The following is a 27407-nucleotide window of genomic DNA, read 5'->3' as shown; positions in this document are numbered from 1 at the left end:
CCCTACATGCTTCCACATTCTCATATGTCAGTGATATTGCAGTCTGCTGCAGGCGCTATCAAGTCTTCACAGCTCCCCGTGTGATTTACTGGAGAGGAAGTGACAGGAGCACACAGCGTCTGTTATGGGCCTCGTTCCTTTTTCTGTTTCGTTTTGCTTCCCTGCTCCGCCGTCCCTCCTTCCAGTCGCCTCTTTTAAACATCATCTTTTTAGTCAAATGATTAGAGAATATTCCGATTAATAATTAATCAGCGCTTCCTGCAGGAGTGTTGTATAATACCAAAACCGAATGCTACATTTAAACCGAAAAACATCATATTACCCAATCTTCTTTCTTCTTTTTTCTTCTTCTCTGAGTAGGTCCCCCTTAAATCTGGTTGAACTCTTTCTAGTGAAAATTAGTGAGAGTGAGCATGAGGGTATATTTGCTCACCCACATGGTTGGAGCCATGGAGACATCGTAGAGAAAGGGAGGAATGTGACAAACGGAGTTAGAGTCGAGCAGAAAAAACCTCCTCATCCTCCTCTTTTTTTTTCTTTACTTCTCTTCATTACTTTTTTTTATACACCCAGAAAAGAAAAAAAAAAAACTGAATAAAAGAGTTGAAACGAGGAGGATAGATGCCAAGGTGGGATCATAAGGTCTTCTGGAAGAAAAAAACCCAACACACACACACAAACACATGTCTGTCTCTCTACCTTTGCGGGGACTTTCCATTGACTTCCATACATTACTACAGCCTAACCCTGACCCTGACCCTGACCCTAACCATTACCAGTACATACCTAACCCTAACCTCAATTCACACCTTAGTCCTAAACCTAACCCCTAAACCAAAAACATCATTTCTCCTCGTGGGGACCAGGCTTTGGTCCCCACAAGGAGCAGTCGGTCCTCACAAGGTAGTATATGTTAGGGAAAGTGTCCCCACAATGTAGCAAATACAAGTACACACACACACACACACACACACACACACACAGAAATAAAAACAGCAGGAAAACACCAGCAGCTTTTTGCTGTTTGAGAGATGAATGCTGATCTGTGAATTGAATGTCTTCTGCTTCAGATCTGTCGTCTCTTAGATTGACTTCATTTTAAACTAAAACAAGCTGATTAATGTCACATTTCATCCAATCTCCTTGGGTTTCAGGTCTTCAAGGTCTACTAGAACTACAAGTACAGATCAGATAGATAGATCCTATCCATCAATAGATAGATATACAGTAAACAGATATACAGCATATATACTTTATTGATCTCAGAAAGAAATTCATCCACGTTTGCTTTGAAATTTGCTCATATTTAGGACCTGGGTCACAAAATGGTCCTCAGATTGGGAAGTTTGGTGCAACTGGATTTGATTTTCTTTTAGGTTTTTGGTGTTTGTGTTTGAGCTAATTTTACTCGCGTTAACATGTGTGCCATCAGCACCTCGGTCTCATGCAGTTTGTCGCACTGTGACAAATATTATTGTACCGATTTGTGCACGGGAACACATCTCACTTTCATGTGCACGTGGACAGAAATGTATTCTGTTAACAGGCTGAGAGCTCCCCGAGACAAAGATACAGTATATCCCTCATCCAACAGCACTTTATTACTCTTTTTTTTAATCTCCCACTGCCAAAGGTGAAAGGGCGATAATGGTTGTGTGTTTATTTGTTTGTCTGTTAGCAAAATATCTAATGAGCCACGAGATTTTTTTGAAACTCTCAGAAAGTAATCAGTGAATCTACGTCTACCGTAAAGCTGAGCGGCCTGATTCAAGATGGCTGCAACGGCTAAGTGACCTTAAAAAACACCAGAAGCTGGCTTTAACTCGATCAGTTTTACAGGTGTTGAGCTAAAGGTTGGTGTGGTAGTAGCTGAGAGTCATCCACAGCACATATTAGTTGAATATAAACTGGTTTATAAGTAAAAAATGGGATCTGAGAGAACTGGGATGGAGAGAAGTTTAAAGTTCACAAACAATTGTCCACGCCCACAATAAAGACGTCTGATGATTCATCCAATCATTTATTATTTGCTGTCAGCTCGACACATGATACTTTTATTCATTTGCTTTGTTTGGTGTGTTTATTCTGACATTTTCATGCTGAAATAATCATTCTTTGCTCCGCAGTTAGTTAATACAAATGATGCGATTAAAAAAAAAAAAAAAATCACTTTACTTTCAAATTTAACACCTCTTTTTCACGGCTGTTTTCACCGACACGATTGCTCAGACATCTGCGGAAAATCGGATTAATTTCGAGGCCTGACAGGAGTTGGAGCGGAGCATTGAAAGTCCCTCACAGACACCCGAACGGGGGGCCGAGCAAGAAGAATAATCGCACCTCATCAATCAGGCACTGTTCCTTATTAAAACGAGTCTCGTCTTCGCGGTTTGAACTCCTTTTAATTGTTGCACGCGGCGATCAGAGCTCCAAGTGATTCTTCGCAACAAGTCGCTGATGAGTTTACACTCGCAGCACCCAGCGAGTCACATGTCCTGCTTGTTTATCGCAGTGAAACACAAAGTGTTATCTTGTGATAGATAGACGAGGATGCAGTTTGCCAACAGACTTGCAGAAGTTAAAAGCTGCTTTGGTTTCTCTGACAGTGGCGTCTCTTGGCTCCTAAACGTTTGAGAGACAGATGAATGGAAGTAAATTGTGCAGGCGTAGCAGATTCCCCTCTCAGCTGCGTGAATGGACAGACTACAGCTGTGTGTGACTTGAATGGACAGAGCCGCTCGCAACCTGTTGCATAATTTATGAGGGTGTTCCAGTTGGGTTTGTTTAATGCGTTTCTTCGTCACGTTGTCTCGTCTGTGCCTGAAAACAAGGACACTTCCAAGGTTACAAAGTGCAGGAGTCGGTTAAAGAATAACATATTCATGGCTTCTTGGGACTGGTTGAGTTTTGTTTTTTGTTTTTTGTTTTTTTAAAAAAAAAAGCTGATTCTCATCACGAACTTACTGAAAAGAGCTCTGAAAGTCAAACTTCCAACACTGTACAGTCGGAATTTCATTTTGCGCAACTATTTTAAAGAGATATTTGACATTTTCCTGAAGTAGGGTTCCGCAGAAAGGTTACGAACAACAAATGTCTTACCTGTTGTAGATAAGGTCTTGAACAGTCACGTATTGGATCACAGCTTGACGAGTTAACGGCTAGTCAGAACTGGGCTGAAACCAAATCTTGAGTCTAAAAAAACTCAAAACAGTCTCGACAATTTCACAGCATTTCAGGCGAATTACAGCATCGCATGGTAGCAGCTAGCTGTAGCACTTCTGGTGCATTTTGGGGCACTTCCAGCAGAAATATCATTCTATTTTACCGAAAATGCAAAATTGGCAGCATCATAAAAGTTTACAAAATAAACTTTGGAGACTTTTGTAGTTGTTTTAAGAAGCAGCAATCACTGTTCTTGCCCTGTTAATCTGGTCAGAATAAACTGTTTCTCCAAATTAAGATTAATTGAAGTGCCATCTACAGCAGGTAAGATATTAGTTGTTCACAGCCTCACTTTAAAATATCTGAACTGTCCATTTAACAGGTGTAGTTACTATGGATCAGTAGTTTGAACCCCAACTCCTCCTTATGCCCAAATATTTTTGTGCTAATCCAGAATTATTTATGTATGATGCTGTATACTGTTATTATAAATAATCCCACATATAAAATGAGAAATGTTGAATTAGTTACAAAATATAATGTTAGAAAGAACATTTTAGGTGCTGAGAATCTACAGTTGACATTTTTATTTAAGTGTTTGTTGTTTTAGATTGAATTTTTAGCTGTAAAAACAGGTCCATTTGAAGCAGAAATGTAGTTTAATACAACAGTAAACCCCTTCAAAGTGATATTTGTGTTTTTGTTTCTGGTTTACCTTTAGATGAATGACCTTGAATTTCACACTTTTTATTGATTCGGCCACTTATGTTCAGATTTCACTCAACGTTCTGGTCTATAACGTGTTCGGTGTCGCAGTAAATCCACGCTGTCAAGAACAAATCCAAACAAAACAAGTCTTCAAATTGTCTGTTAGGTCTGACAGTTCTGTTGTACAATTTAATGTTAGGTTTAATGACATAGAAAATTGATATTTTGATCAAACAAATGACCAAACACGGTTGCCGTTGAATTCTCTGCCAATCATTCGACGTGGGTTTGATCCATCTTGAGTTTTGTCACATTATTTATTTATTTTTATTTTGGGAGTGAAAAAGTTTGATGCGGTTCTCCTTCCTGTCGACCCCCAGGTGCATGACGGCAGCCTGACCATTCTCGGCATCACCAGGGATGACAGAGGAGCGTACACATGCAGGGCGTACAGCGACCAGGGAGAGGTGCTTCACACAACCCGCCTGCTGGTCCAAGGTACCGTCTCCGTGGCCTCGTCTCTTGTTCTCTGCTTCGCTGCGGCGGGGCTTCGGCGTTTGGGCCTCAAGGCGAAGCGGTGCAGCTCCGCGGTGCACCGATGTGTGTAACACACCTTGCGGGGCTGTATCGCTTCAGTCCAATATTTCAGTCTGGGGCCTCTTTATGTGAACGTGTCCGTACAACTGGATCTGTCTGCGAGGACGTCGGTGTCTGTCTCCGGTCCATTAAGCAGGCTCTCTGTTAGACACAGATCAGATAGATGGTTGCGATACCAGCCTGCAGTTCCTCTCTGCCTCCTGATACAGCACGGTGTCGGGGAGTTAACGGTGTGTATTTAACAAGCAACTGAGCATCTTGCTTTTATGGCGGAGTGGGCGTCAAGTCTGCTTTAATGCTTGACTTCTCCAGGTGCAAACAGCAAAGGAATTACTATTCTCCGCGTTCACAGTACAATAAATGTTGGTGTATAAAGGCACACATTCAGCTGCTGCAGTGCTAAATCTCAGTGAAGACTGTTTCTGGCATTTGATGCGTTCAAACCATAGTTAGGATCTTTTGAAGCGGGGCTCTGTTGAAGAGTTAGGAACAATCAGCTGTTGTAAATAGCTCTTTGAACGACCTAACTTTGGAGAAATGGACCCTAACCCTAACCCTAACTCTGATCAGACTGACAGTCTAACAGCTACAGAAGAACGCTGCATTGGTGGAAATCGACCATAATGTGCAGCAGACTAATGGAGGTTAATGCTAGCAGCTTTTTATTGTAATTTTCGTACTCGTTAAAAGGCCTTTAATCACGCAGACATCTTTAATGTAAAGTTTCTCGTCTCCTCCTCCGTCTGAGCTGCAGGACTCGAGGAATTAGCCGTAAACGTAAAACGTTTGAGTCTGAATATGAAACACGTCGCCGATCACAACAAAGCTGTCATTATATCGACTGCTTAGACCACACGTGTCAAACCCAGGGCCCGCGGGCCAGATCCGGCCCTCTGTAACATTTCATCCGGCCCCCAAGATAACGTTTAGATTTCATCAGGTCCAGCCCTTTAACCTGGGACAGATCGAGTCTCTGATTCTTATTTTGCTTCAAAAAACTGAGCCTAATTAGTGAAGTTTTCTCTCGACAGTGACTTAGAAGCCAACAATATATAGTTTTAATTTCTGTATGATCAGGTTTTTGTTGATGGCTTTTCCTTTATCTGTTTTAATGTTAAAAAAATAATTTAAAAGCTGAGTGAGGCGTAAGAAATGACAGCTAATGATGAGCTTTTTGAAGTTTGATCTATTTGTCTGTGTTCATTAAAGTATGTTTGCTCTAAATTCTGTATAATCTGTAACTGGGAAAAGGTCATTGATATTTCTTTATGAGTGATTTGACATAATGCATCTAAAACCAAGGTTAATTTATGTAATTTTTAATAAATATTGTTCGTGATTGGCCCTTGGCGAGGACCAAATTTTTAATTTTGGCCCCCTTGCGTCACTGGGTTTGACACCCCTGGCTTAGATTGAACTAAAAAGTGTAAATAAATGTTGCGTCTGTGTTGTGGAAACAGATGACGCTGCTTACATTTCCTCTGCCAAAACCCAGTAACATGATGTTGTCCGTGGCTTCAGCTCCAGGCAGCGTATTCTCATGTGTCTCAGTGGCGTTTACTGTATTTATGTGGCATCTGACTGTGAATACTTGGCGCCTAATTATGAGCCACACGGCATTCAAGTAGCGTTCGAAATGCATAAACAACGAGCTGTCCCCTGCCTCTTATATAGTGTACTTTATAGTGACCGCCATGTGGCGTTAATAACCTTTCCAAAGTGCTGAAACAGAGCCAGAGTATCAGATTATTAACAGCTATGTAATAAAAAAACCCACTAAACTGAAATGTTATTTCTGAGTTTAGTCCAGTTTTACAATAAATAAATAAATAAATAAATAAATAAATAAATAAAACACACACCAAGCAGGTATCAGAGCGGTGATCTGCTTTTAATTGTTCCCGGCTCAGCGCCGCCACTCATCCCGGCCGACGTGTGAAGCCGCACACGCTGGGAGGAAAATAAGCAGGAGCTTTGGCTCTGGCCCCTCTCATAAAAGACAGCTTACCTTTCATGGCTTCTGCCGCTTTTCTTTGGGAGTTTGGAGCAAACCTGGAGAACCCGAGGGGCTGGAGAGGTTACAATGTGAGGCACGCAGAAGCTGCAACTCCGACTACTATTAAGGCTACGGTAGCTGGCTGCTCACGGCATTTTACACCAAGGCCGGGCTGAGATACTGTAAATAATAAGTAGCGCGTGCTTTTTCTCACACTGACGTGTTGCAGAGAGAGGGAGAAAAAAAAGTGACACTTTGGAAGTGGAAGAAGAGGAGGCCTGCATATAGGCGCAAATTACTTTGGATTCGACAGTGTTTTGTTTGTTTTCTCGTTGTTAGTTTTTAAAACAAAGAAGCGTTCTGTAATTTATTAGTACCTCGAAATGCTACAAAACCCTGGCAAGGCAGCGGGCGACATGCATTCCTTCGAGGCGGGCTTGGCCTCGTTGTGTTGGATGGTTTTCAAACCGGTCAGGAGGTAAATCCAGGCCGATGCTTTTGGTTCTGGATCAGAAATCATTACAGGGTCATCGCTGTAATCTGAGTTGTGATAATCTAATCGGGGACTCAGGGGCTCGGCTGGTCTTCAGATACTTTGTTATATGTTGCCTTCACGGCTGAGAAGAATCGCACAGCTGAGTTCAGAACAGATGAGGAAACTCTGAGAGTCAACCACTGGACGTTAAATAATAAAACGCATTTCAATGGTTTTAGGACACGTATACACTTGGCAATGTTCTCAACTTTAGCCTCTGGTTTATTTATTTATTCAGATTTTTTTTTGTTCAAACTTTCCAGTCATTGATATTTATGGATGGGATCAATTAAAGGTTGAAATCCAATATTTTATCACTGCTTTTATGCTTGTTGAGTTTGATTTTTTAGGTATTTTGTTGCATTTCAAGCAAAAACGCTTCAATTTCATTGGTAGTTATTTTACTTTTCTTTAAATATTTGACTTAATGTGTCACCACCAGGTACCAGGGTAAAACAGATAAATAAATAAACGCATTGAGTTGGTCACATGACGTCTTCAAATTTGCCCATTTCAGCTAGACTTTAAATATATTTAAAAACTCCAGTATTTACGTTTGATGGCTTCGATTCGTATGTGTGTTTATTTAGTTGTGTGTTTACGTCCCATCGGAGCCCGCTGATGGAAATGAGCTGGCGGCTGAATCAACATGTGTCGTCCTTTGAGATTAATGCCACATAGACGCCGTCCTCATCTGACAAACAAACGGCACAGAAGCTGACATAACGAATGAAGAGATCGCCCAGATTCATAACTTCTGCGATCAGGAACTTCCTGTTTATTTCCAAGATTTGCGAAAAACCACAAAAGACATGTGAACAGGTTGAGTCTAAAGTAGAAAAAGTGCAACATTCTTATATTCTTGTTTTTTTTTTACGACTTTTGTTATTTCTTTAAAGGATGCTTGTGGAGTGTCATACATTTTGGGTTTTAGGAAAAGAGAAAATGTTAAAACTTGCTTTAAAGAAGCAAAAACATTGTTTGTGTATTTATGTGTACGAGGCCGCAGAATAATTCTCATCGTTCCCAGCTGCTCGTTTTGTTTTTATAACCGAAGCCTTTTATTTATATTTATTTTTACTTGTACCAGAGCAGAACTGAATACAGTATCTCATATTTGATTACACAACAACTAAAATGGCAGCTTTTGTTTTTTGTTAGGAGCAGCTGGAACCAAAAAAAACAAAAAAAAACAGCCATAAAGGTAGTGGAAACCTGAGAACATATTAAAATAAATCACTATAAAGTCAATTAATCACCAAACTAGTTAAATAATTTTCAGTTTTAAAGCTTAAAAATCTTCACTATGAAGCAGCCAAAGTTCGTTAGGAGTCGCAGAAGAACCATTAACGCCGACTTTTGCTTCTTTCAGGGCCTCCATACATCGTCTCACCACCCGAAAACGTGACAGTAAACATATCACAGAATGCACTCTTCACCTGCCAAGCGGAGGCGTATCCCGGCAACCTGACCTACACCTGGTTTTGGGAGGAGGACAACGTCTACTTCAAGAAGTAAAGTTATGATCGAGTTTACGTCTGTGCTGTTGCGGCGGGAGCTCTGTGCAGAAAGTGGCGACTTAAAGCGTCTCTGACATTTAAATCGCCGCCAGCCGGGGGGGGGGGTTTATCTCCCAGCCTCAGTGGGGCGAAGACTCTGTGTGTCTGTGCTGTATTTTGACTGGCTGTCGAAGTGTGTGCCCTGTCCCGCTGTGGCCCCAGAGGAAGTTAGAGTGGGCCTGCTGGGGGCCTGTCTGGAGCGTGCCAGGCGACTTAGTGCGCTCTGATGGCAACAGCTTATGACTCGGGGCCCGGTGTCATCTCTGCGGCTCACGCGGCGATGATCTGAGGTGCGGCCCGGACCTCGACGGGCTCCGGAGAGCTTTCAGAGGCCAGCGACAGAACAAAGAGGGAGCAGGGACGAGGGGAGGGCTTTGACTGGCACGTAGCTTTTCAGCTTCAGTTCTTTTTGCAAGATAGGTGAGGCCGATTTGAGAGAATCGTTTACGTTTACAGTATTGTGCAAAAGTCTCGAGTCATCCCTTCTTTAGTTAAGTTTTGGTTGGGAGCAGCCAAACTTCTTTCAACCCTCCTGATGCCCTTAAAAGAGAGAGAGAGAGATAGAGAGAGGTAGAGAAGCCCTTGTTTGTTTGGGTCAGTTTGACCCGGACGCCACGGGAGGGTTAAGTTAATTTTTTTTTAGGCTTTCTGGAAGTCTGGCTGCTTTTTCACAAATTCTTCCTTAACTATCTGACCATGTTCAGGGAGGCAGTTTTTATGTTTTTAAGCCACTTAACTCTGACTCGTAAGTCATTCAGGCATAAAACGTCTTTTAACCTCGAGCGTTGTGTCGACACCAAGCAGACAACTTAGAAACTAAATAAATGGATGGGTGGATCTATCTGTCTTGAGGTATTTTGTTACCAGAATCCTGTCATAAACGCAGTTTGTTCCCATGTTTTTAGTTGAATCTATGAAAAATACCAAAGATAAAATGGTTTAACAGACAAAAAATATTTTAGTTACAGCAAGGTGGTTCCTGAAACGCTATTAGATTGTATTTATAATACTCTCAGTAATTGCAGTTTAGTTAAATACTTAGTTATGTACAGCTATGTTTCAATTAATATACAAATATGTTTGTAAATTATACAAGATTCACACACTAAACCTGCCAAATTGGTACTTCAGAGGGAAACGTTTTGATTTAAAGATAGTCATGAACTGAAATTATAAACCAAAGCAATTCTACAAGAGCTGAAATTGTATACTTAATGTACCGAGAGCTTCTAAAAAAATAGTTAAAATGATATTTCAGCATATGTGATTGTCTCAATTAATCAGCATTTGTAATGTCAGAAAAAGAAACAATTGTTTATCGTTTTTTTTGTTCCTAAATTGGTCGTTTGAGCTCTTTTTGGAGACATAATCATTCATAGTCAGGTCTGTGAGCTCTGAAGATAATCTGTAATTTGTATATTAATAACTAGATGAAACAAAACTAGAAAGTATTTGAAGCGGAAGCTTTAAAATGAGGGTTGTGGTGTTTTCATGTTGTTTAAGATTGTAAATGTTGAATAGCTGTGTGGACAAGCACTGTGTAAAAAAAAGCCCGAGTGGTATGTTGAATTGTAAAGAGTGTGAAGCGGTAAAACATGAAGGCAGTTCCATTTAACAGATTTCTTTCTTTCTTTCTTTTTTTTTTTTAATCTCTCGCTTTGTACTCTGTGTTCTCTGCCCCTCTCCGCTGGCTGCTGTTTGACTCTCTGCTGCTCTCTTATGGCACTTCAATGCAATTTAACACACACAAGAAGCAGATGCATGTGCCCTGTCCTGCTCCTCCACCAGCGGGGGTGCGATAAGAGCGTGTGTGTGTGTTTTTTCCCCCCTCCTGCAGCGACCTGAAGCTCCGAGTGCGCATCCTTATCGACGGCACGCTCATCATATTCCGGGTCAAGCCGGAGGACGCCGGGAAATACACCTGCAGCCCGAGCAACAGCCTCGGTATCTCGCCCTCAGCATCAGCCTACCTGACTGTTCAGTGTGAGTGTTACCGTGGCAACGGAGTCGGGGGGGCGGAGGGGCGGGGAGGCAGGCAGAGCGAGCAGCGGCAGCAGCAGCAGCAGCAGCACAGAGGCTGTAGTTTTTGGGCTGCTCCGCGATTGAAACGAGGAGGAAATCGTTCTGAATCTGAAGGTCAGGCGTTACAGAGGCAGCAGCAGCCTCCACCCCCACGTACACACACACACACTCCCCTTACATGAGCCTCTTAAACCATTTTCATACATTCAATTAAATTAGCCTCCATTCTGACTCCAGAGCTGGAGACGTACTCATCCGTAGATGCCATTTTTCCTCGTTTTTTTTTTTTTTTTTTCTTTTGTGTGTGAATTTCCCCCCCCCTCCTCCTCCTCCCACTCCCCCTCACCCCCTCCCTCCACTTTACGTAAAACGATGACATTCCTCTACACCGGTGACGAGCGAGGATCGCCACCTCTGAACCAAACGACGCCTCGTTTTCAGCCGTCGTGTCGCTCCGAGCTGATTCGCTTCCAAGTTGCTGCTGGTCATTGATTATTGTGTTACGCTGTAAGAGAGAGAGAGGGGGGAGGGGGGGAGCACTGCAGGCCTCACACACAGCAGACCGGAATGAAACCAGTATCCTGAATGCAACATGGAAAACAAATGCAGGGGAAACACTCATCCTCCACTCAGTTCAGACAGAAGAACTGGACTCCAAAGGCAAATATCCCAGCTTGGGGTTTAGAAATGATCAAGAGGCGTAATCGTTTTCTAAACATGCTTTATCGTGCACGAAGAGTCATTTGTTTTTGACTTATAAAAGCAGATTTTACAGGCCGTAAAGCTGCACCTCATCAGGCACACGCAGCGGCTGCGCTGAAAGAAAACTGTCCTGCTGGCTGTCACCTAATCTTCCACTCGTTTCCCCCTTTTCAGCATTTCTTTTATGTTCCTAGCGTGCTTGGAAAATTTATATTATCGTAGCGTCACCCAAGCTGGATAATGCAGGGCAAAAATATTAAAGTCTTTCTCAAATCTCACACCTGCTCTGATTATAAACACATGGCAAAACAATTAGGCAGAGCTGGAAATTCTTCTTTTATTGCGTCGAAGCAAGTTTGATTTTTTAATTTTTATTTCTAATATGCAGATAATATGGTTTGTTCTCAACTAAGACTTGGAAAATGTTGATTCCATCGCTGCAAAACTGTATGTACATATATTTGTTTAATCAGAAATGGCATAAAATTAAAAAGTGCATCACTGCAGTGCCCCCAAACCAAAAAAAGGAGTTCTGAAAATTAATAAAACGCTCAAATTTCTCTTAATTAAATAATGTCTAACGCTGAGCCCCACTTTGCGCTCAGATCCTGCCCGAGTGATCAACATGCCTCCAGTCATCTATGTCCCACGGAAACTGCCAGGCATCATCCGCTGCCCCGTGGACGCCAACCCACCGGTGACATCCGTGAAGTGGGAGAAAGACGGCTACCCGCTCAGGGTGGAGAAGGTCTGGCTTCAGTTTGTTTTTACCATAGTTACCTTTCAGGCATGTCCGCTTAGATTTGTTTTAATGTCACCATAAGCTCACAAACAGCAGGTTTAACAGAAATACTTAAAAAAAAAAACCTAAAATAAATCAATACATGTGCATGTTGATCATTATGTGATCAGCTCAAAATTCAGACAGAACAGAGCATCTTCTGCTCAACAACTCCAGTCATTTATTGCCACTTTATGCTTCTACTCCTCCACATTTCAGAAAAAAAATCATTCACTTCATTCAAAAAATACTATAAGTTTTACAGTGTATAAATCTACAGAAAAAAACAGACTACATGTGGACTGAATGTGCATTTAAGGGACGACTGTAACAAGATCTTCCTCCTGCTGAGAGTTGTCAGGAGTTTCCAAAAGGGTGACATCCAATTGTTTTAACGGACCTCACTAAAAACTTAGGTTCTTTGTAATATTTCTCCTTAAAGTCTTTAGTCATATTTTGCTGAATTCTGCCGGGTATGCTTCATGTAAAATGACCAGCTGCGAGATGAAAACCACCCACCTGTTAGTGTGTGGTTCCCCCAGCGTGGCTTCAAGTCACGACGAGTCACGAAACTCAACGAGTGTCTTGTGTATTCCTCAGAACATATCTAAGCCTGTTCTGTTCTGAAGGATTGCAACCAAGTTGGGTTTTATTTGGGGGTAAGTTACTGAAGTGTAGGAGTCATTGTTTTGCTGTCAGGTGTGTGCTCCATCTGGTGAAATATGTTCCACACTAATGGCGGGACTCGAAGTTTTCTAACAGAGCATCATGTTCTAACAGGATGATCAGCGTACCACCCTCCTCCTGTCAGTGGTTTTATTGTCGGGACTTATGGGCGTACGCTGGAAACAAAGTAGTTCAAGTTAGCTTTGCCCCAATTAGTGATGGATGAAGTAAAAGCGATCGTTTAGCTGATATTACTTCTGTAGTTTTTCTATTTTCTTTTAACTAACTTGTTGTGGACCAAGTTGAAAACAGGAGGAGTCACAGGAATTATTAGAAAAATGGTTTTTCCTAAGCTAAATACTGAGCTCATAAAAAGGTCAAAGAAACAACAACATGAACAAACCAACTGGCTGCACCAACAAAACAGAACTGACTCTCCTAAATGACACACAAGGACATATATACTGGCTGATCAGACCATTACACACAATAGGGATACCTAAACACAATGCAATCACAAACTACAAACAACCAACACAGTATTTGTTTGTTAATAAACTAAACACCAAAGAAGGAAATCAAAAATGTTAAACTTTAAATTCAAACATTAAGTTAAATACAAAAGCTTATTTAAACAAAGCAAGTTCAAGTTCCCCCTCCCCAGCAGGAACTAGTGGTGCGGTCCAATTATCCCCTGGGATTTTAGGTGTGCCAAGCCATGGCGGCCATCTTTTGTCAGGTAACTCCCAGGAACCACGTCAGGTGAGAAACAAAGAATTAATCATAAGACAAAGCAAAGATGAGCACGAGTTGATAAAAATACAAGGAACTAAAGGTGCGAGCTTACAAATAGCACTAATGTATTTAAATCAACATTTTATTACAAATTAAAGTTTCAGTGTGTTTAATGAATGAATTAGGGTGCACGAGAGTTACTGACTTTAGTGGAGTGTGGCCGTGGGTTTGGCCATCACATAACTAGTAAAGGATTTTCTGTCTGTCTTCACCACATTATGCTGCAACAGTAGAGGACAGGTCTGTGTTAAATAGGCAGCTGCTTCTCATTTTACTGTTTTTTTTTGTGCCATTCAGAAACATTTAGGCGGGTTTAGGAACCCCCTGGAATAAAGCATTTCAGACGCCCCCTCTTCCTTGTCTTGTAGTATCCCGGTTGGAGCCTGATGCCAGATGGAAGTATCCGGGTGGCGGAAGCCACAGAAGACTCCCTGGGCACCTACACCTGCGTGCCTTACAACGCCCTGGGTACCATGGGCATGTCCCCCCCTGCCACTTTGGTGCTAAAGGTAGATCCCCGCTCGAGTGTTTGACGCGTCCGCTGCTTCAGTTTCTGCCTGTTTCTAGTTCTTTGTGTGCGTGTGTTTGGGAAGGATCCCCCTTACTTTAACGTGAGGCCTGGGGGGGAGTACCGTCAGGAGGCTGGGAGAGAGCTAGTCATCCCTTGTGCTGCTTCTGGAGACCCCGATATACCGACCATCACCTGGAGAAAGGTGAAGCAGATTCAGAAGCCTCCTAAAACTTTTTTCTTCTTTTACCAGTCATGCTCTTTACACGTGTGTTTGCCTGCTGCTTAACCAACCATTGAGCTGTGATTCTTTTTGCAATGTTAATTAAAGGTGGGGAAGCCAAGCAGGAGCAAGCACAACATCCTACCCAGTGGCAGCTTACAGTTTCTCTCCCTCAGCAAGGAGGACCACGGAGAGTGGGAGTGTGTAGCCACCAATGTGGTCACAAGCATCACTGCCAGCACACGTATCCTAGTCATCGGTACAAACACTCAGTCCGCTCACAAATACCGACCTCTCTAGTCATTATGAGTTCACTTTAATTTCACTTTCCTGTGGCGTATGAGTCACTGGCATCACATCGCTCTGACCCTCACCTCTCAAACTCTTTTCTTCCTCCCAATTTCCTCTTGAACGTCATTAAAATTGAATTTGATCCTATCTGTAGTAGCTCTATTCAGGTGAATTTAAGACTGAATCTGTAGGCAGGCTTCGCGGTACGCATTCCTGCCCTGCAGCTTTTTTTGTCTGCCGGGTCTCTGAACTCGGAACATCCTTTTACTCACAAATCGGCTGAATTATTGATAAAGGGGAGCAGGATTTTAAAGGTCTTCGTGGCCTGAGGTTGCGTGTTTTAGAGCAGTCTTCATATTTTGAGTCATTTCTTTCCTTTTCCAAGTAAACGTGTTTCTTAACGGTGGCAAAAACAATAGTTGCACAGGTCAGGGGGACCGTCGCGGTGGGCGATCACTGCAGGAGTGTTTATCCGAACACGCGTACCAGCCATCCGGTTTCCAGCCTTTACCACATCTCTCAGTCGGCGGACGTTAGCAGGAGCAGCGATGGGCAAATTAACGAGGAACGCCATCTCACGCATTTCAGGATTGACTTTTGAGAGGTTTTGGAGCTTCCCAGTGGGGTACGCCAAATGAGCCCGTATCCAAATCACAAATTCACCAGTTACTTTGACTTAAGATGTTCAGGACCACGCCAAGAGAGATTAAATACGGAGGGATCGGACCTGTAGCGAGGGCGTCAACGGACGACCCGATTTCTCGAATCAAACGCGGTTAGGAGCCGCGTGTGGGCGTCGTCTGCATGCGTGGCTGTCATCAGGGAGGTTACTGCGGTCGTGGTTTTGTTTAATATCAACACAACACTTCTGATGGTTTTAGTTGCCTCTGCTGTAGCTCTAGTTGCTTTTGGATTTCAGGGAGCTCTCGCCGTAGCCCCCCCCCCCACGGCGTTTCATAGTGGCGATATTGACGAAGTCGGCAAGAAAGCGACTTTCTTGCTATGCGAACATATGCATGGAGTTAAGGGAATAAGGGGATTTCTTCAGATTTTAAACTACGTTTTAAAGTCTGGTAGAGATGCAAGCAGGTCAGGTGGTGGTTTTTCCCGCTCGGTGCCAGTTGTTGTGTCACAGCTGGAGCGTGACCAGCCATCAGCTGGCACAAAGTCACAGAGCGGTGCCGACAGCTGTGCGCCTCAGACCCTTATATACCACGCTCAGGTCTCTGTTTTTTTTTTTTTTTTTTTTTAATCCCACGGAGAAGTAGCTGGTTTCAGGCCACACTGCACAGCTGTCAGGTGGGTGGGATGAACTGGACCTCGCTCTCGTAGCAACCTCGGGCAACATCGCGTTATCCAGCCGGAGCTGACACACACGACGCACACACCATTATTATGACTACAAAGACCTACTTGTTATCACAGAGTACTTATATTAGCACTACGTAAGTGCAAGTGGTATTTATAAATGTGTTCCCACTCTGTTTTTGTAATCCTCTCAGGCACCAGCCCACACGCTCCTGGCAACATCCATGTATTGCCCTCTACAACCTCTGCTAATGTGTCCTGGGAACCAGGTTATGATGGCGGCTTCGAACAGACTTTCTCTGTGTGGTACGGTCCAGTGTGAGTGCTCTTCGTTTCCTTTCAATCAATGGCAGCAGCTTGCAGATGTGGAAACAGACTGGAAGGTTACGGCCACGGGCTTATTGAAAGGAGACACCATTCATCATTGATGAAAACAAAAATAGATTTCATTCAGGGAGCTCACGGCTGAATTGTACCAAAAAACGTTTCTTGGAATATTTATATATATATATATACGAGCATTATTCATGGGGTAAAGTGGGAATCCGGTGGATTTTTTTCCAAATGAATTTGGAATAAGCGTTGTTGATCGTAAAAGTTAAGACGGTGATATCGAATTAATTCCGTCTGTAGGAGAAAATTATCTCACATATTTTTACAGCCTGGTGGGGGTGAAGGAACTCTTGATTTAAATGCGACACAATATAAGCATTTTCTCAAATGAATAGGGTGAGAAATGTGCGTAGATGTTCGTTTACTTAATATCCTTTAAATGTCAGCTGTAACGTTTCAAATGGCAGTTTACACAAACTCAGTGTGCATAAAAATGGGTTTAAGATTATAGTTTTCTTGCAGTGGTGGCCTTTTTTCCTTCCATACAAGCAGCAATAAACACTTGAGTAAAAAAACATTTTTCAAAAATAGTTTCTTTCTGCAAATATAAAACATTATTGGCCCCACTTTACAATAAGGCTGGCCTCATGAAGGCTATAATAGAGTTATTAATTAGGGTAAACGCTTCATTCATTAAATAAATCTTATGAGTCAAGGTTCTGGTTATTTCAGGGTTAGTTCCCCTCATTTCTCCTGTTTCTCACTCGACTTGTTATACTCCTCTGTTTGTTTGTTCCTGAACAAATCTTTGTAAATTTGGCTGATGAAGGACAGAGTAATCTTACACTGTTTGGAAAGAGACGGGTCAGTATCGCTCTTTTTATTGGATGCACTGTAGCTGCTTGTTAATGGCTCCTAAAGTGTCTGAGATCTATTTAGGATCAGGTTATTCATCATTTTTAAAACCTTTATATAGATATTTATGTTGTAAAGTTTTCACTGTGGAAGGGCAATTGTTGCTCAAATTCAGAATCTAAATTTAGTCTTTTTGACGATTAATTTTTTTCCCTAAAATTGTATCAATTTGAATAATTCTGCGTTAATTATCACTGCGCCCTCTCTCATAATGTTTGTTTTAATGTGTTTATTATTATTAGATGTTACTGAAGTTAAATCAAAACAGATTGGATCAATTTTGATTTGTTTCATCTTTCTTTTTTACCTCCAGACTCAATAAGTCCAAAAAAAAAACAGCATATCAATTGATGCATATCTTACATTAATATTAGATATTTATGGATATTCTGCACTAGTTCAGCAACATTTTTTTTAAAGTAAATTTGGTATAATCTGATTCCTTTAGACAACAGATTTTTAAAGTTTGAGCCAATAAGCCCCCCTTAAATAATGTCCAAGATAACCATATGTTACTTTTTGAAATATTTAAACTCCACTATGAACAGAAAAGGTGTTTTTAAGGCATTTATTAGTTTTTTTTTTTTACTTAAATTAATTCCTGATGACCTGAAACTATTTGGAAATCCCCTGGCATAAAAATATAGTAAAGCTTAAATACATTTACTGGATACAGAAAACTGTTATGTTTATGGATAATATATACATATATATAGAATTAGGCAGCGGATTATAACAGATAAGATTCTTAAAATGAACTTTTCCAAAAGGTGCACCTTTTGAAACCCGCAGATAGTCACGTAATTAATTCTGGTCAGGTCTCTTTCACTTTCCTGCGTTCTCGGTCTAATCTTTCCGTGTTTCCATTTCTGTGTTCGTTTTCTCTCCTCAGGTCTAAGAGAACAGACTTTGGTCCTCATGACTGGCACTCGATGCCGGTTTCTGGTGCTCAGACCTGGTTGGTGGTCCCCGGGTTGGAGCCTGGGACGGAGTACCAGTTCAGTGTGTTGGCTCAAAACAAGCTGGGCACGGGCCCATTCAGTGAAGTTGTGACAGTCACCACTGCAGGTGGGTGCTGCTAATTACTGTAAAGCTCGTTCCACCGCCGAGCCGCATTCAGCAGCTTTTTCATGTAGCTTTAGGAAATCATCAGGCGCAGCGATGAATGTATGGCCTTCAGGTGATGCTTAAAATAACGTACCCACCTGTGTAACGTCGACTGCAAACGTGCCCTCAGTTTTAGTGGTTTGGGTTGGAATATGTTCAGAAATATCTCTGGTCTTTTTTTTTTTTTTTTTTCCAGGTTGCAAAAAAATTAGCGAGGACACTATCTCCGTTTAATTTTTGTCATCTCATACCAGTGACTGACAGTAACTACTCCTCATTTAAAGCAACAAGCATCACAAGAAGCAGGAAGTGCGGTTTTAAAAGCTTTCGGGGTGTTTTTTTTTTTCTTTCCTTGTCTGACTAAACGGTTTCCCTTCTCGCGCAAATAACAATTTTGGCAACAAATATCCTAAAGGGAATATTTGCAGATTTTGCTCAAACTCTTGCTAATAATATCCTAAACATATGAATAATGCAGCACGGACTAAAATTAACTCTTTAAGCTGCAGAGCTACTTGTAGTAAAGTCTCTCCTCAGACACTAAATACAGACATCCTTTGCTGCGCTCCAGTCAGCCCTAACAATATAACCTCATGCGTGATATTGTGTCGGTTTCCAAGCGCTTTCAAAACAGTTGCGACATGCTGGAGCACGAACTCCACTGAAACTCTGACGGTGTCACGCATGAATTCATTAGCAGCAGAGCTTTTAAATCCCGTATAATGAAGAGCGCGGTCCCCCTGGGCGGACCTGTTTTCCTAGTTCATCCTACAGATCTAGTCGGCCGCAATTCAGAGACATTGGAGACTGAGTCAAGTCCTGGATCTGAAAAAGGATCCCCAGCGTTGCGAGGTGTTTTACCCTGGGAAAAGAGGACACCCGACCTGGATAAACGCAGCAGAGGAGGTGTTTGCTGTCTGCAACAGAACTTAAGAAATCGGTCAAAGTGCTGAGGTTTTCTAGCTTTTTTTCTAGGTTTTTTTCTAGCTTCTGAGCATCATGCTGCCTCTGCCAGCTTGGCTTTTTCCTTCAGTTCATCTTGTTTCTCCACCTTTTCCAGTAATCTGCACGATTTAAACCTGAGTTGTCAAACTCTGTTACACAACGGAGACAAAAATTCAAAACTTGATCTTAGCCAAGGGCCAATCTTGGTCATGTTTATTAGAAAAATACATGAATTAACCTTTGTTTTAGATGTAATAAGTCAAATTACTCATATAGAAATACCATTCACCTTTTCCCAGTGACAAATTATATGAAATTTAGAACAAACATACTTTAATGAACAATGAAACATATATCAAACTTAAAATGTGACATCGTTAGCATTTCTTTCTTATGCCTTGCTCTCTGTCATCAGCTTTTAAATGATTTTTTAAAGTAATACATTTTATCACAATGTATTAAAACAGCTAAAAACACATTAGCAAAAGTCTGAGCATATAGCTACTAACAATTAATTTTAAAACGAGAAGAAAATAGAGAAAAACATGCATTAAAGCAGACCGGCTGTTACTCGGATGCACATTAACTCAAGTCAGACACCCGCCATCTTTTCTGGGCTGCAAGTTTATCAACAAGCGTTTGATTGGTCCCAGTTGATCTTCTCTGTTCTTTCATTCAGTTCTGACCAGATTACCTCCCCCCCGGTCCACAGGCTATCCCCTGGGTACTGCAGAACCACTGGTGCTTCTTACCCCACCACGGTGCCTCACAGCCAATCGCACGCAGCATGGTGTCCTCCTCACGTGGCTCCCTCCGGCCAACCACTCCGCCCCCATCGACCGATACATCATGGAGTTCCGCCTCGGGGAGAGGTGGGAGGTTCTGGATGACCTGATCCCGTCCACCGAAACCGAGCTCATAGCAAGAGACCTGGTGCAGGTCAGTTAGATGAATAAGAACCACCTGTCGGTTTAGGATTTAACAGGTTAATTGTTAGAGGTGGACTGATTTTGGCCGAGTCCCATTTCTCTTTAAGATCTATAACTGACAGCTTACAAGTTTGTTTTTTTTGGTTGTATTGAAAACTGGACTGGGTTAAGAATGAAACATTTCCAAACATTTTCTCCACCAGGTTACAGATATTTCTTTTGTTCATGGAAAAGTCTACAAATAATATCCTCCAGGTTAACAGACCGAGGTATTATTGCAAATAAAATCCAACAACAACAAAATAAAAGTACAATACATCTCTTTTATGGGCCAAATACTAGCTCCTTGATATGGTTTATTTGATCAAATTTATTTATTTTCTTACCCATCTTAAAACAACAGTAAAAACATGCATCACATAAAAATGGTAAGAAAACTAAAAACTAGAATTGAATTTAAAATAAGTTGCACTGGTGTCCAAAACAACCTCTGGTTTACAGATAAATTGTGTTAAATAGTTAAATCATTCATTCATTTTATTTAAAATAAATACAAGGTGAATTACAGCCATAGTTAAATGGTTAAAGTATAATTAAATAAGAAAAAGTATGAAATTTGGAGTATGATGGGCTTAAATATGTCATCTCTGGTACCTCTACCCATATTTTACTGGGCAGTGAAATGAGAAAATTCTATTTCCCTTTCATACATTTGATTTGGTGGGTAAACACCTTACAGATATAACAACATAACTTTAAATCTTCTCTCAGCCAATAGCCACGGTGCATTCACAGACTGGGGGGAAAATTTTTGATTTTTTTTTACCACAGTTTACCTGTGGTGTGTTCAGGGTCTTGCAAAAAAAATCTGATTTCTGAAAGCAAGTCACAAGTCCAAGCGAGTCAAGCTGAAAATGATCTGATTCCAGTCATCTGTGCATCCTTACTAACTGAAAAGTTATTTTTCAAGTATTTTGTAAACAGAAACTAGAAATGGAGTCAAACTAACAAAGGTTTCTGCACAGTCCACATTTTATCTTGTCAACAACCATCAAACAGAACGTTCAAACTTCTGGATGTACTGCAAAACGTTACCAATTATAATATAAGCAGATTACTAAAACGACAATAATTAAAAAGATCTGAAAATCCCGTCGTCCTTCCTGTCGTGCCAGTCATGAGCTGCATGTCCAGCGGCAACAACAGAATCTCAAAGTGCTTCGATGACTGAATGACACGAACACAAACGAGTGCGTTTGTTGACAGGAGTCCTGGTATGAGTTTCGAGTGATGGCGGTCATGGATGATCTGATCAGTGAGAGCAGCAATGTAGTGGGAGTGTCCAGCACAGGTGGGTGTATTTACACACATCAGCTCGACCCGTCGAAGGTCATGGATTTGGGCGTGTTTTTGCTTCTAATGTCTTTTATTTTGTTGTTGTTGTTTGTTTTTTACTCTCGTGTGCCTTAGCAGACCCCTTCCCTGCTGCAGAGTTGCCCGAAGAGGGGCTGGCGCGGCCGGTGGTGGCAGGCGTTGTGGCAACGATCTGTTTTCTGGCAGCAGCAGTACTGTTCAGCACTCTAGCAGCTTGCTTCGTTAATAAGCAACACCGTCGAAAACTCAAGCGGAAACCAGGTTGGCGTCCTTCTTCACAAGAAATGGACTCTTTTAGTTTGGGAGTTTTGCTTCTTCGATGGTGTTAAAGACCCGTTTCTGTGTCATCTGTCCAGTTCTCCGACTTATATTTGTGCTGATCAGCAAAAAAGAAAATGGTCAATTTGAATGTGTTTGTCCTCTCAGATCCTCCCTTGTCGGTGACACACTTCAGGAAAAGCATTGAGTCGCCGTAAGTAAAGACATCTCAGAGCCCCTGCAGTCTGCCAGAGGTGGCTACTACTGTTCATCTTCTCTTACACCGTTTTAAAAAAATTACTATTTTTTTTTCCTTATCATGAATGCTGTCACAGGGCAACCAGTGTCTTTGACTAAATGAGCAGGAGAGTCCACTGAATAAAAAAATAAATCCAGCAATGATCCGGTTTCCTGCATGGTGTTGAAGAACATGTACAGAGGCAATCTCTAGCAGATCGTGGGCAAATTTAGCAGAGTTTGAAGCAGCAACGTCAGCATTTGAAGCGCATTACCCAGAGCTGCTGTGTGTGTATTGATTGTCGATCCATCTGTATTCTTTAACCTTGAAAGGCTGTCTGCTTCGTGCATGATTGTCAGTGTTTAATGGTCTTGTTGGGGGTTTTTTTCCGTACAGTATGAGTTCTGTGTGTGTTCCTCTGTTAATTTGTATACCTTGTGTACGACTGCATTCCGATCTCGAAAAGACACCCATTTCTATAATAATCTGTGTAAAATCTCATTCCAGATTGAATTGTTCATGAAAATATATACATAGAATAAACCCATTAGTGTCACAACATGTTTCTATACTTTTCTGAAATGATAAAGGCAGGTTAGAAAGTTCAGACCTTGTCCTTCCTCCAAAGAGCATAGTTAGAGATGAACCAGGCCCATGTCGTTTGTCTCCCATCGCAGGCCTCCTCTCACCCCCTTGCCAGGGGTAGAGCCCTGCTGGGACGAGCCTGCCAGGAGCAGTTTCTTGCCCCCACCGGCCAGCCCCTTGTGAGTGCCTGCCTGCACCAAAGTACAGCGTGTGCTGCACTGCACTGGCTTGGCTGCATGGTTAATGCATTGCATAGAAACTACCAGCTGACAGTGGTTACCTGTAGTTGTAGCGGAACCTCTTCCTGGAATATCTGCATGCACCAACTTTTTCACACACAGGGAGAAACTTGCATTCGCCGTGTTGCATGTACAGTAGGGGAACTGTGTATATACAATTACCACGATTTACAATGAACCTCAAAATCTTTCATGCCCATCATAAATTTTGACATTATTTGTGAATTTTTATTAGACCAATAGGTTTCTTCTGTCTTCTTCTAATGTGGCAAAAGTGAGCTTAAGCATTCTGTCGAGGATAATAGGTTTGGTCTGTAGAAAATAAATCACTCATTTTGGATTTTAGGGAGGAGGTATTGGGGGCGGGGGACCAGCATTGGCAGGATTTTTGTGCAGGATTGTCTTGTTGGGAGGTCCAGCCCTTCCTGCAGCCTATTGCTTCATGCTTTCTTTTTGAAACTTTAAAATCCCCAAATCAGCACCATTATCATCATGATTATTGTAGTACAAACAAGAAAAGTCTTCAATCTAACAGCTTAGCTTGCAGTTGGCATGGACATGTGTTAGGCCAACCCTATGTGTGCGGTCAGAGGAAACCTATAGGAATTTGGAAAATTCACTTTAAAGCAAAATTTTGCATGGGTTTGTCGGACGTAGTCAGTGACTCAGTGCAGTAAGTGTTGAGTATGCTGCTCCTGGTGTGGGCAAATGAGGCCTGGTTAGACGTCATCTGCTTTTCTCACATATCCATTTGGTGCGGCATATGAAAATTGGTCTCACGTCTGCTCAAGAAGATGCAGATTCAATCGTTCTGTGTTACGGTCGTCGTGGTTGCGTTATTGGGTCTTCTATCATCCCATCACAGTGGCTTGGTTCATCAGCTGAAACCCTATCAAAATGCTGCTGCCATTGCCATAAACTGGACATTTTCACATTGTAGTTCATTATGGCTGCATTGATTGAGTGCTTTGGCTTTGTATTGTCATTTGTTTTTAGAAACTGCAATCATGTCGACTGATTTACAGCATCAAAGGTATTTTCTTAGAAATACTCCACCCACTGTACCTCTGGGTTTCAGCACCTTGTGTCTGGATTTTTTTCTTTCTTAGGTTATCATCAGGGAAGATAAGTCCAGAGAGCTCCCCTCCATCTCGACCCCGCTCTCTTTCCTCAGAGGGCTCCCACGGTCCAGGCCTCTACGTCAGAAAGCTGCCCAGCCCTCAGAAAGAAAAAGACAAAGAGCTCTCCTTCTACAAGAAAACCAAGCGTGCCATAGCCAGCAAGAAATACAGTGTGTCTAAACATGAGTCAGAGGTCACCACGCCGATCGAGCTGATAAGCCGAGGCCCCGATGGCCGCTTCGTCATGGAGACCAGCCCACCTCCTCGCCGAATCCAGGGCTTCCCCTTTGCTGAGGAGTCTGACTTGTACCCTGAGTTCCGGCAGTCTGATGAGGAGAATGATTTTGACCCCGGGCCTCTGCCGCCCATCATGCCCACGCTGAGGCCTCAGCTCTCCCCAACGTCCTCCAGCCTGGAGTCAACGCAGCCCCCCACCTACAGCCCCCGCCTACACAGGCCTATGGAAGGTATGAGCTTTGCAGAGGGCAGTGCACTTCACGCCTCAGGGCAGGCCCCGGCCACCCGCTACAGGGGCTTCCCCCAGGGCCCGTTTTATGGATATCTAGGCAGCCGTGCTGAATCAGGGATCCCACCACCATTCTACATGCCTGACATCAGCCCACGTAGCTCCGCTCTGTCCTCACCCCCAGGCACCGCAGAGGGGCCCTTTGGTTACCCCTCCATCCCTGAGGAAAGTGGAGAGATGGAGCACCATCAGTACACTGCCTCTGGTCATTCTCTGTCTCACACTCACAGCCCTCCCCGCTCACCTGAAAGCTGGCAGCCTCATGAGTTACCCTTCCTGGGTCTAGAGGGCCCACGGTTCATATACCCACCTCACCATCCTCTGCATCATCCCCAGGACCTCCCTGACCCACCCCCTTACCCTCCTCACTCTCTCCCCTCTAGTCGCCTTCACCTTCCTCCTCTAAAAGATCCAATAAGCCCTGGACTCCTGCAGCTGGAGGTCCCTGTGGCTCCACCAGGCAGAGACAGGCCCCCAGGGCCTCCGGTTAGGCGTTTAGCTATGCAACAGGCCCAGAGTCTTGGCCAGCTCAGACACACGGCCCACGGTGTGGGTGTACCAGTGTTGCCTTACCCTGACCCGGCAGCCCGTGCAGGGAGCCCAAGCACAGCCCCCAGTAGTAGCCCTCAGTCCTGGCTCAGCCCGAGGGCAGGGCGCCGGGCAGACCCCAGCCTACCCCCGTTAGTACTCCAGCCCTCCCGCCTTTCTCCGCTCTCCCAAAGCCCCCTTAGCACCCAGCCAGGTTCCCCGGATATTCTAGTGCGGCCCCCTCCACGTCCCAGCATCCTCCGCACCTCTCGGTCTCTGGAGATGCCGGAGATCACCCTGCAGCCATCGGCCACTGTCAGTTTTTCTCGGAGGTCCTCCCTGACCACCTCTCCCACTCAGAGCCAGGGCGCCAAGCAGCCCAGCCCCAGTTACCATATGTCCTATGCGTCCACTGCAGCCAGTTACCCCTCCCAGTCCCCGTCTCCCCCTCCAGAGGGCAGGGATGTTTTCGGGCAGAGGCCATCCCAGAGAAGGACAGAGGAGGAGATGCTACCCTCAGAGCCCTCCCAGCTCCAGATATCAGCCTCAGGGTAGGTGATCCACTCCAGTAGAGATTAGATATATACTTTTTAAAGAGGAGACTTGTCTCCTCATCTGTTCCCTTTTCCAAATTTCCTTAGTATTTATCCACACTTGTACCTTGGTGTTTCCATTTAGAAAGAATAAGGATGCATATTTGCTTTAATATGCAGAAGGCATGTAATAGCATTTAGCACACGATGTGTTCGGTTATAAAACTAACGGCGCTCGAACTTTGAAAGCTTAATGTTATGTGTTCATTTTGATTTGAGTTTTAGCGCATTTCTGTTTTCAATATTTGCTCATTAAACCTTAAAATATGTAAATAAAGAATTTCAAATGAACCTTTTCATGAAGCAGGACAACACCAAAGCCAAAAACATATAGTTTACTGTTTTAAAGTTACTCCGTATTCTTTTTTGTCCTTCACTTTACAGATGTAATATTTTTATTAATTTTATGCAAAACTGCATCTAAAATAAATTCAGTCTGACAAATTAGCAGTAAAGGAGAAAACCTCAGCAAGGTATATTACTTTTATAACTGTGAAACAGAGCAAATTTATCAACCATTTTTCTCCAAGTTTTATGCCCTTTGTAATAAAAATATTATAGTTTTTGTTTTTTCATTCAGTTTAGAATATTTGCAAATCACAGCATTCTTATCTTTTTTTCTGTTTTTGCCTTATTTATTAAATTGTTGATTTTAAATGAGGCTGTATTTTTAGTCTGTTCTTATCTTATTGAAAATTATTATTTTTATAAATTAAAAATGAAACGTTATCTAACGTATGGTATTCCAGGAGCCCAGCAGCTGTTTCCCAAAAGTCGGTCAAGAATATTGATCAGACCAGACAAATCCTGTGCTTTCTTAAAGAACAGTAAAAAAACAAAACCTTCTAACTCAAAATAAGTATTTAGAAAAATGTGTTTTTTTTAGGATATTAGTGCCAGAAACCTTTAAATAACCCCTTATAATTTATAAACCTCTTTCGGAGGTTACACTCCAGGAAAACTGTTCCAATGAGGGACAGAAACATCTTTTTTTTTCTGAACATAAAGCATTTTATTTAACAGAAACACAACAAAACGGTTTTTTTTTCTCCCCCCAAATACATTCAACATTAGTTCAGTGGAACCTTTATATAAACATTAAACACAACACAAGAAGCTTTATGGTTTCACACCTGCATATAAGTTAGCTGAGGCAGGTTTACATTTTTTTTTTTTTTTTTAACTGTACGACGTCCCGAGCCCCTCACAGCCGCCTCACAGCCGTAGGAGCTACGATCATTTGGAAGCTAAAGCCACGAGGCAGAGACTTTCTGCTGCTCTCTCACTGGCCTTTGAGGGAAAGTAGCTTGTAGGGCTGCTGCTTTGTAGAGGGTAAGGGTCTTACCTGATTTGTTTTTGATTGATCTCAGCTATCTGGGCAGCGTTGTTGTGACCCGGTCCCCTACGCCACAATAGGTAAGGGTCGGACCCATGTCTGAGAGGGGAGGGGTCAGCAGGGGGAGGGCTCTAATCACTCTCTCCTTTAAAGGGGAATCGCTTTGGGTTGTTCCTCTGTGTTGGATTCAAGTGAAGCACAACTAATGGAAATAACGACTGCAGGACATATTTATCAATGCAGTGCCTGCTGTGGTGTGGCCTACAGTAATTAAGCTTCTGAGCAAGCATGAGGAGAAGTTTTGGGATTTGACTTTTGTATTTTTATTGCTTGAATATGGACTTGAATCCCTGCAAAGCAAAAACAATTATAATAAAAAAAAACAAACAACACAAACCTTGAATCAATAGAGGACGCACTTGCAAGATAGACTCGAGTATTCCCCTTTAAAGCTTTGTTCCATGTGCAAAATGCCATGCATGCATTCTCTAAACTTCTCTCTTTGACCAAACGAATAACAACAATTC

At 42.5% G+C, this 27407-nt stretch overlaps 1 protein-coding gene across 6 annotated transcripts in view; it reads left to right on the top strand.

The window, feature by feature from the left end:
- Window positions 1-27407, top strand: part of igsf9ba (immunoglobulin superfamily, member 9Ba) — a 71452-nt gene that overhangs the window by 38736 nt on the left and 5309 nt on the right. For 2 of the 6 annotated variants that reach the window (XR_001808877.3, XM_017428345.3), the window contains exons 5-19: window positions 4251-4368; window positions 8371-8512; window positions 10395-10540; window positions 11887-12029; window positions 13892-14032; window positions 14117-14236; window positions 14363-14513; window positions 16048-16171; window positions 17994-18169; window positions 19833-20092; window positions 21349-21433; window positions 21553-21717; window positions 21883-21928; window positions 23886-25502; window positions 26915-26960. Coding sequence is in view for 5 of the 6 variants with exons in the window: in XM_017428345.3 (XP_017283834.1) it covers window positions 4251-4368; window positions 8371-8512; window positions 10395-10540; window positions 11887-12029; window positions 13892-14032; window positions 14117-14236; window positions 14363-14513; window positions 16048-16171; window positions 17994-18169; window positions 19833-20092; window positions 21349-21433; window positions 21553-21717; window positions 21883-21928; window positions 23886-25502; window positions 26915-26960 (3480 nt within the window). In the remaining variant the exon portion in view is untranslated. The remainder of the gene's footprint in view (window positions 1-4250; window positions 4369-8370; window positions 8513-10394; window positions 10541-11886; window positions 12030-13891; window positions 14033-14116; window positions 14237-14362; window positions 14514-16047; window positions 16172-17993; window positions 18170-19832; window positions 20093-21348; window positions 21434-21552; window positions 21718-21882; window positions 21929-23885; window positions 25503-26914; window positions 26961-27407) is intronic. The other 4 variants (XM_017428344.3, XM_017428343.3, XM_017428342.3 and 1 more) reach the window with 4 other exon arrangements.

This window comes from Kryptolebias marmoratus, linkage group LG2, assembly GCF_001649575.2.
Source record: "Kryptolebias marmoratus isolate JLee-2015 linkage group LG2, ASM164957v2, whole genome shotgun sequence".
Lineage (NCBI taxonomy): Eukaryota > Metazoa > Chordata > Actinopteri > Cyprinodontiformes > Rivulidae > Kryptolebias > Kryptolebias marmoratus.
The sequence above is the reverse complement of the archived record's forward strand: the minus strand, read 5'-3'. Positions and strand labels throughout refer to the sequence as shown.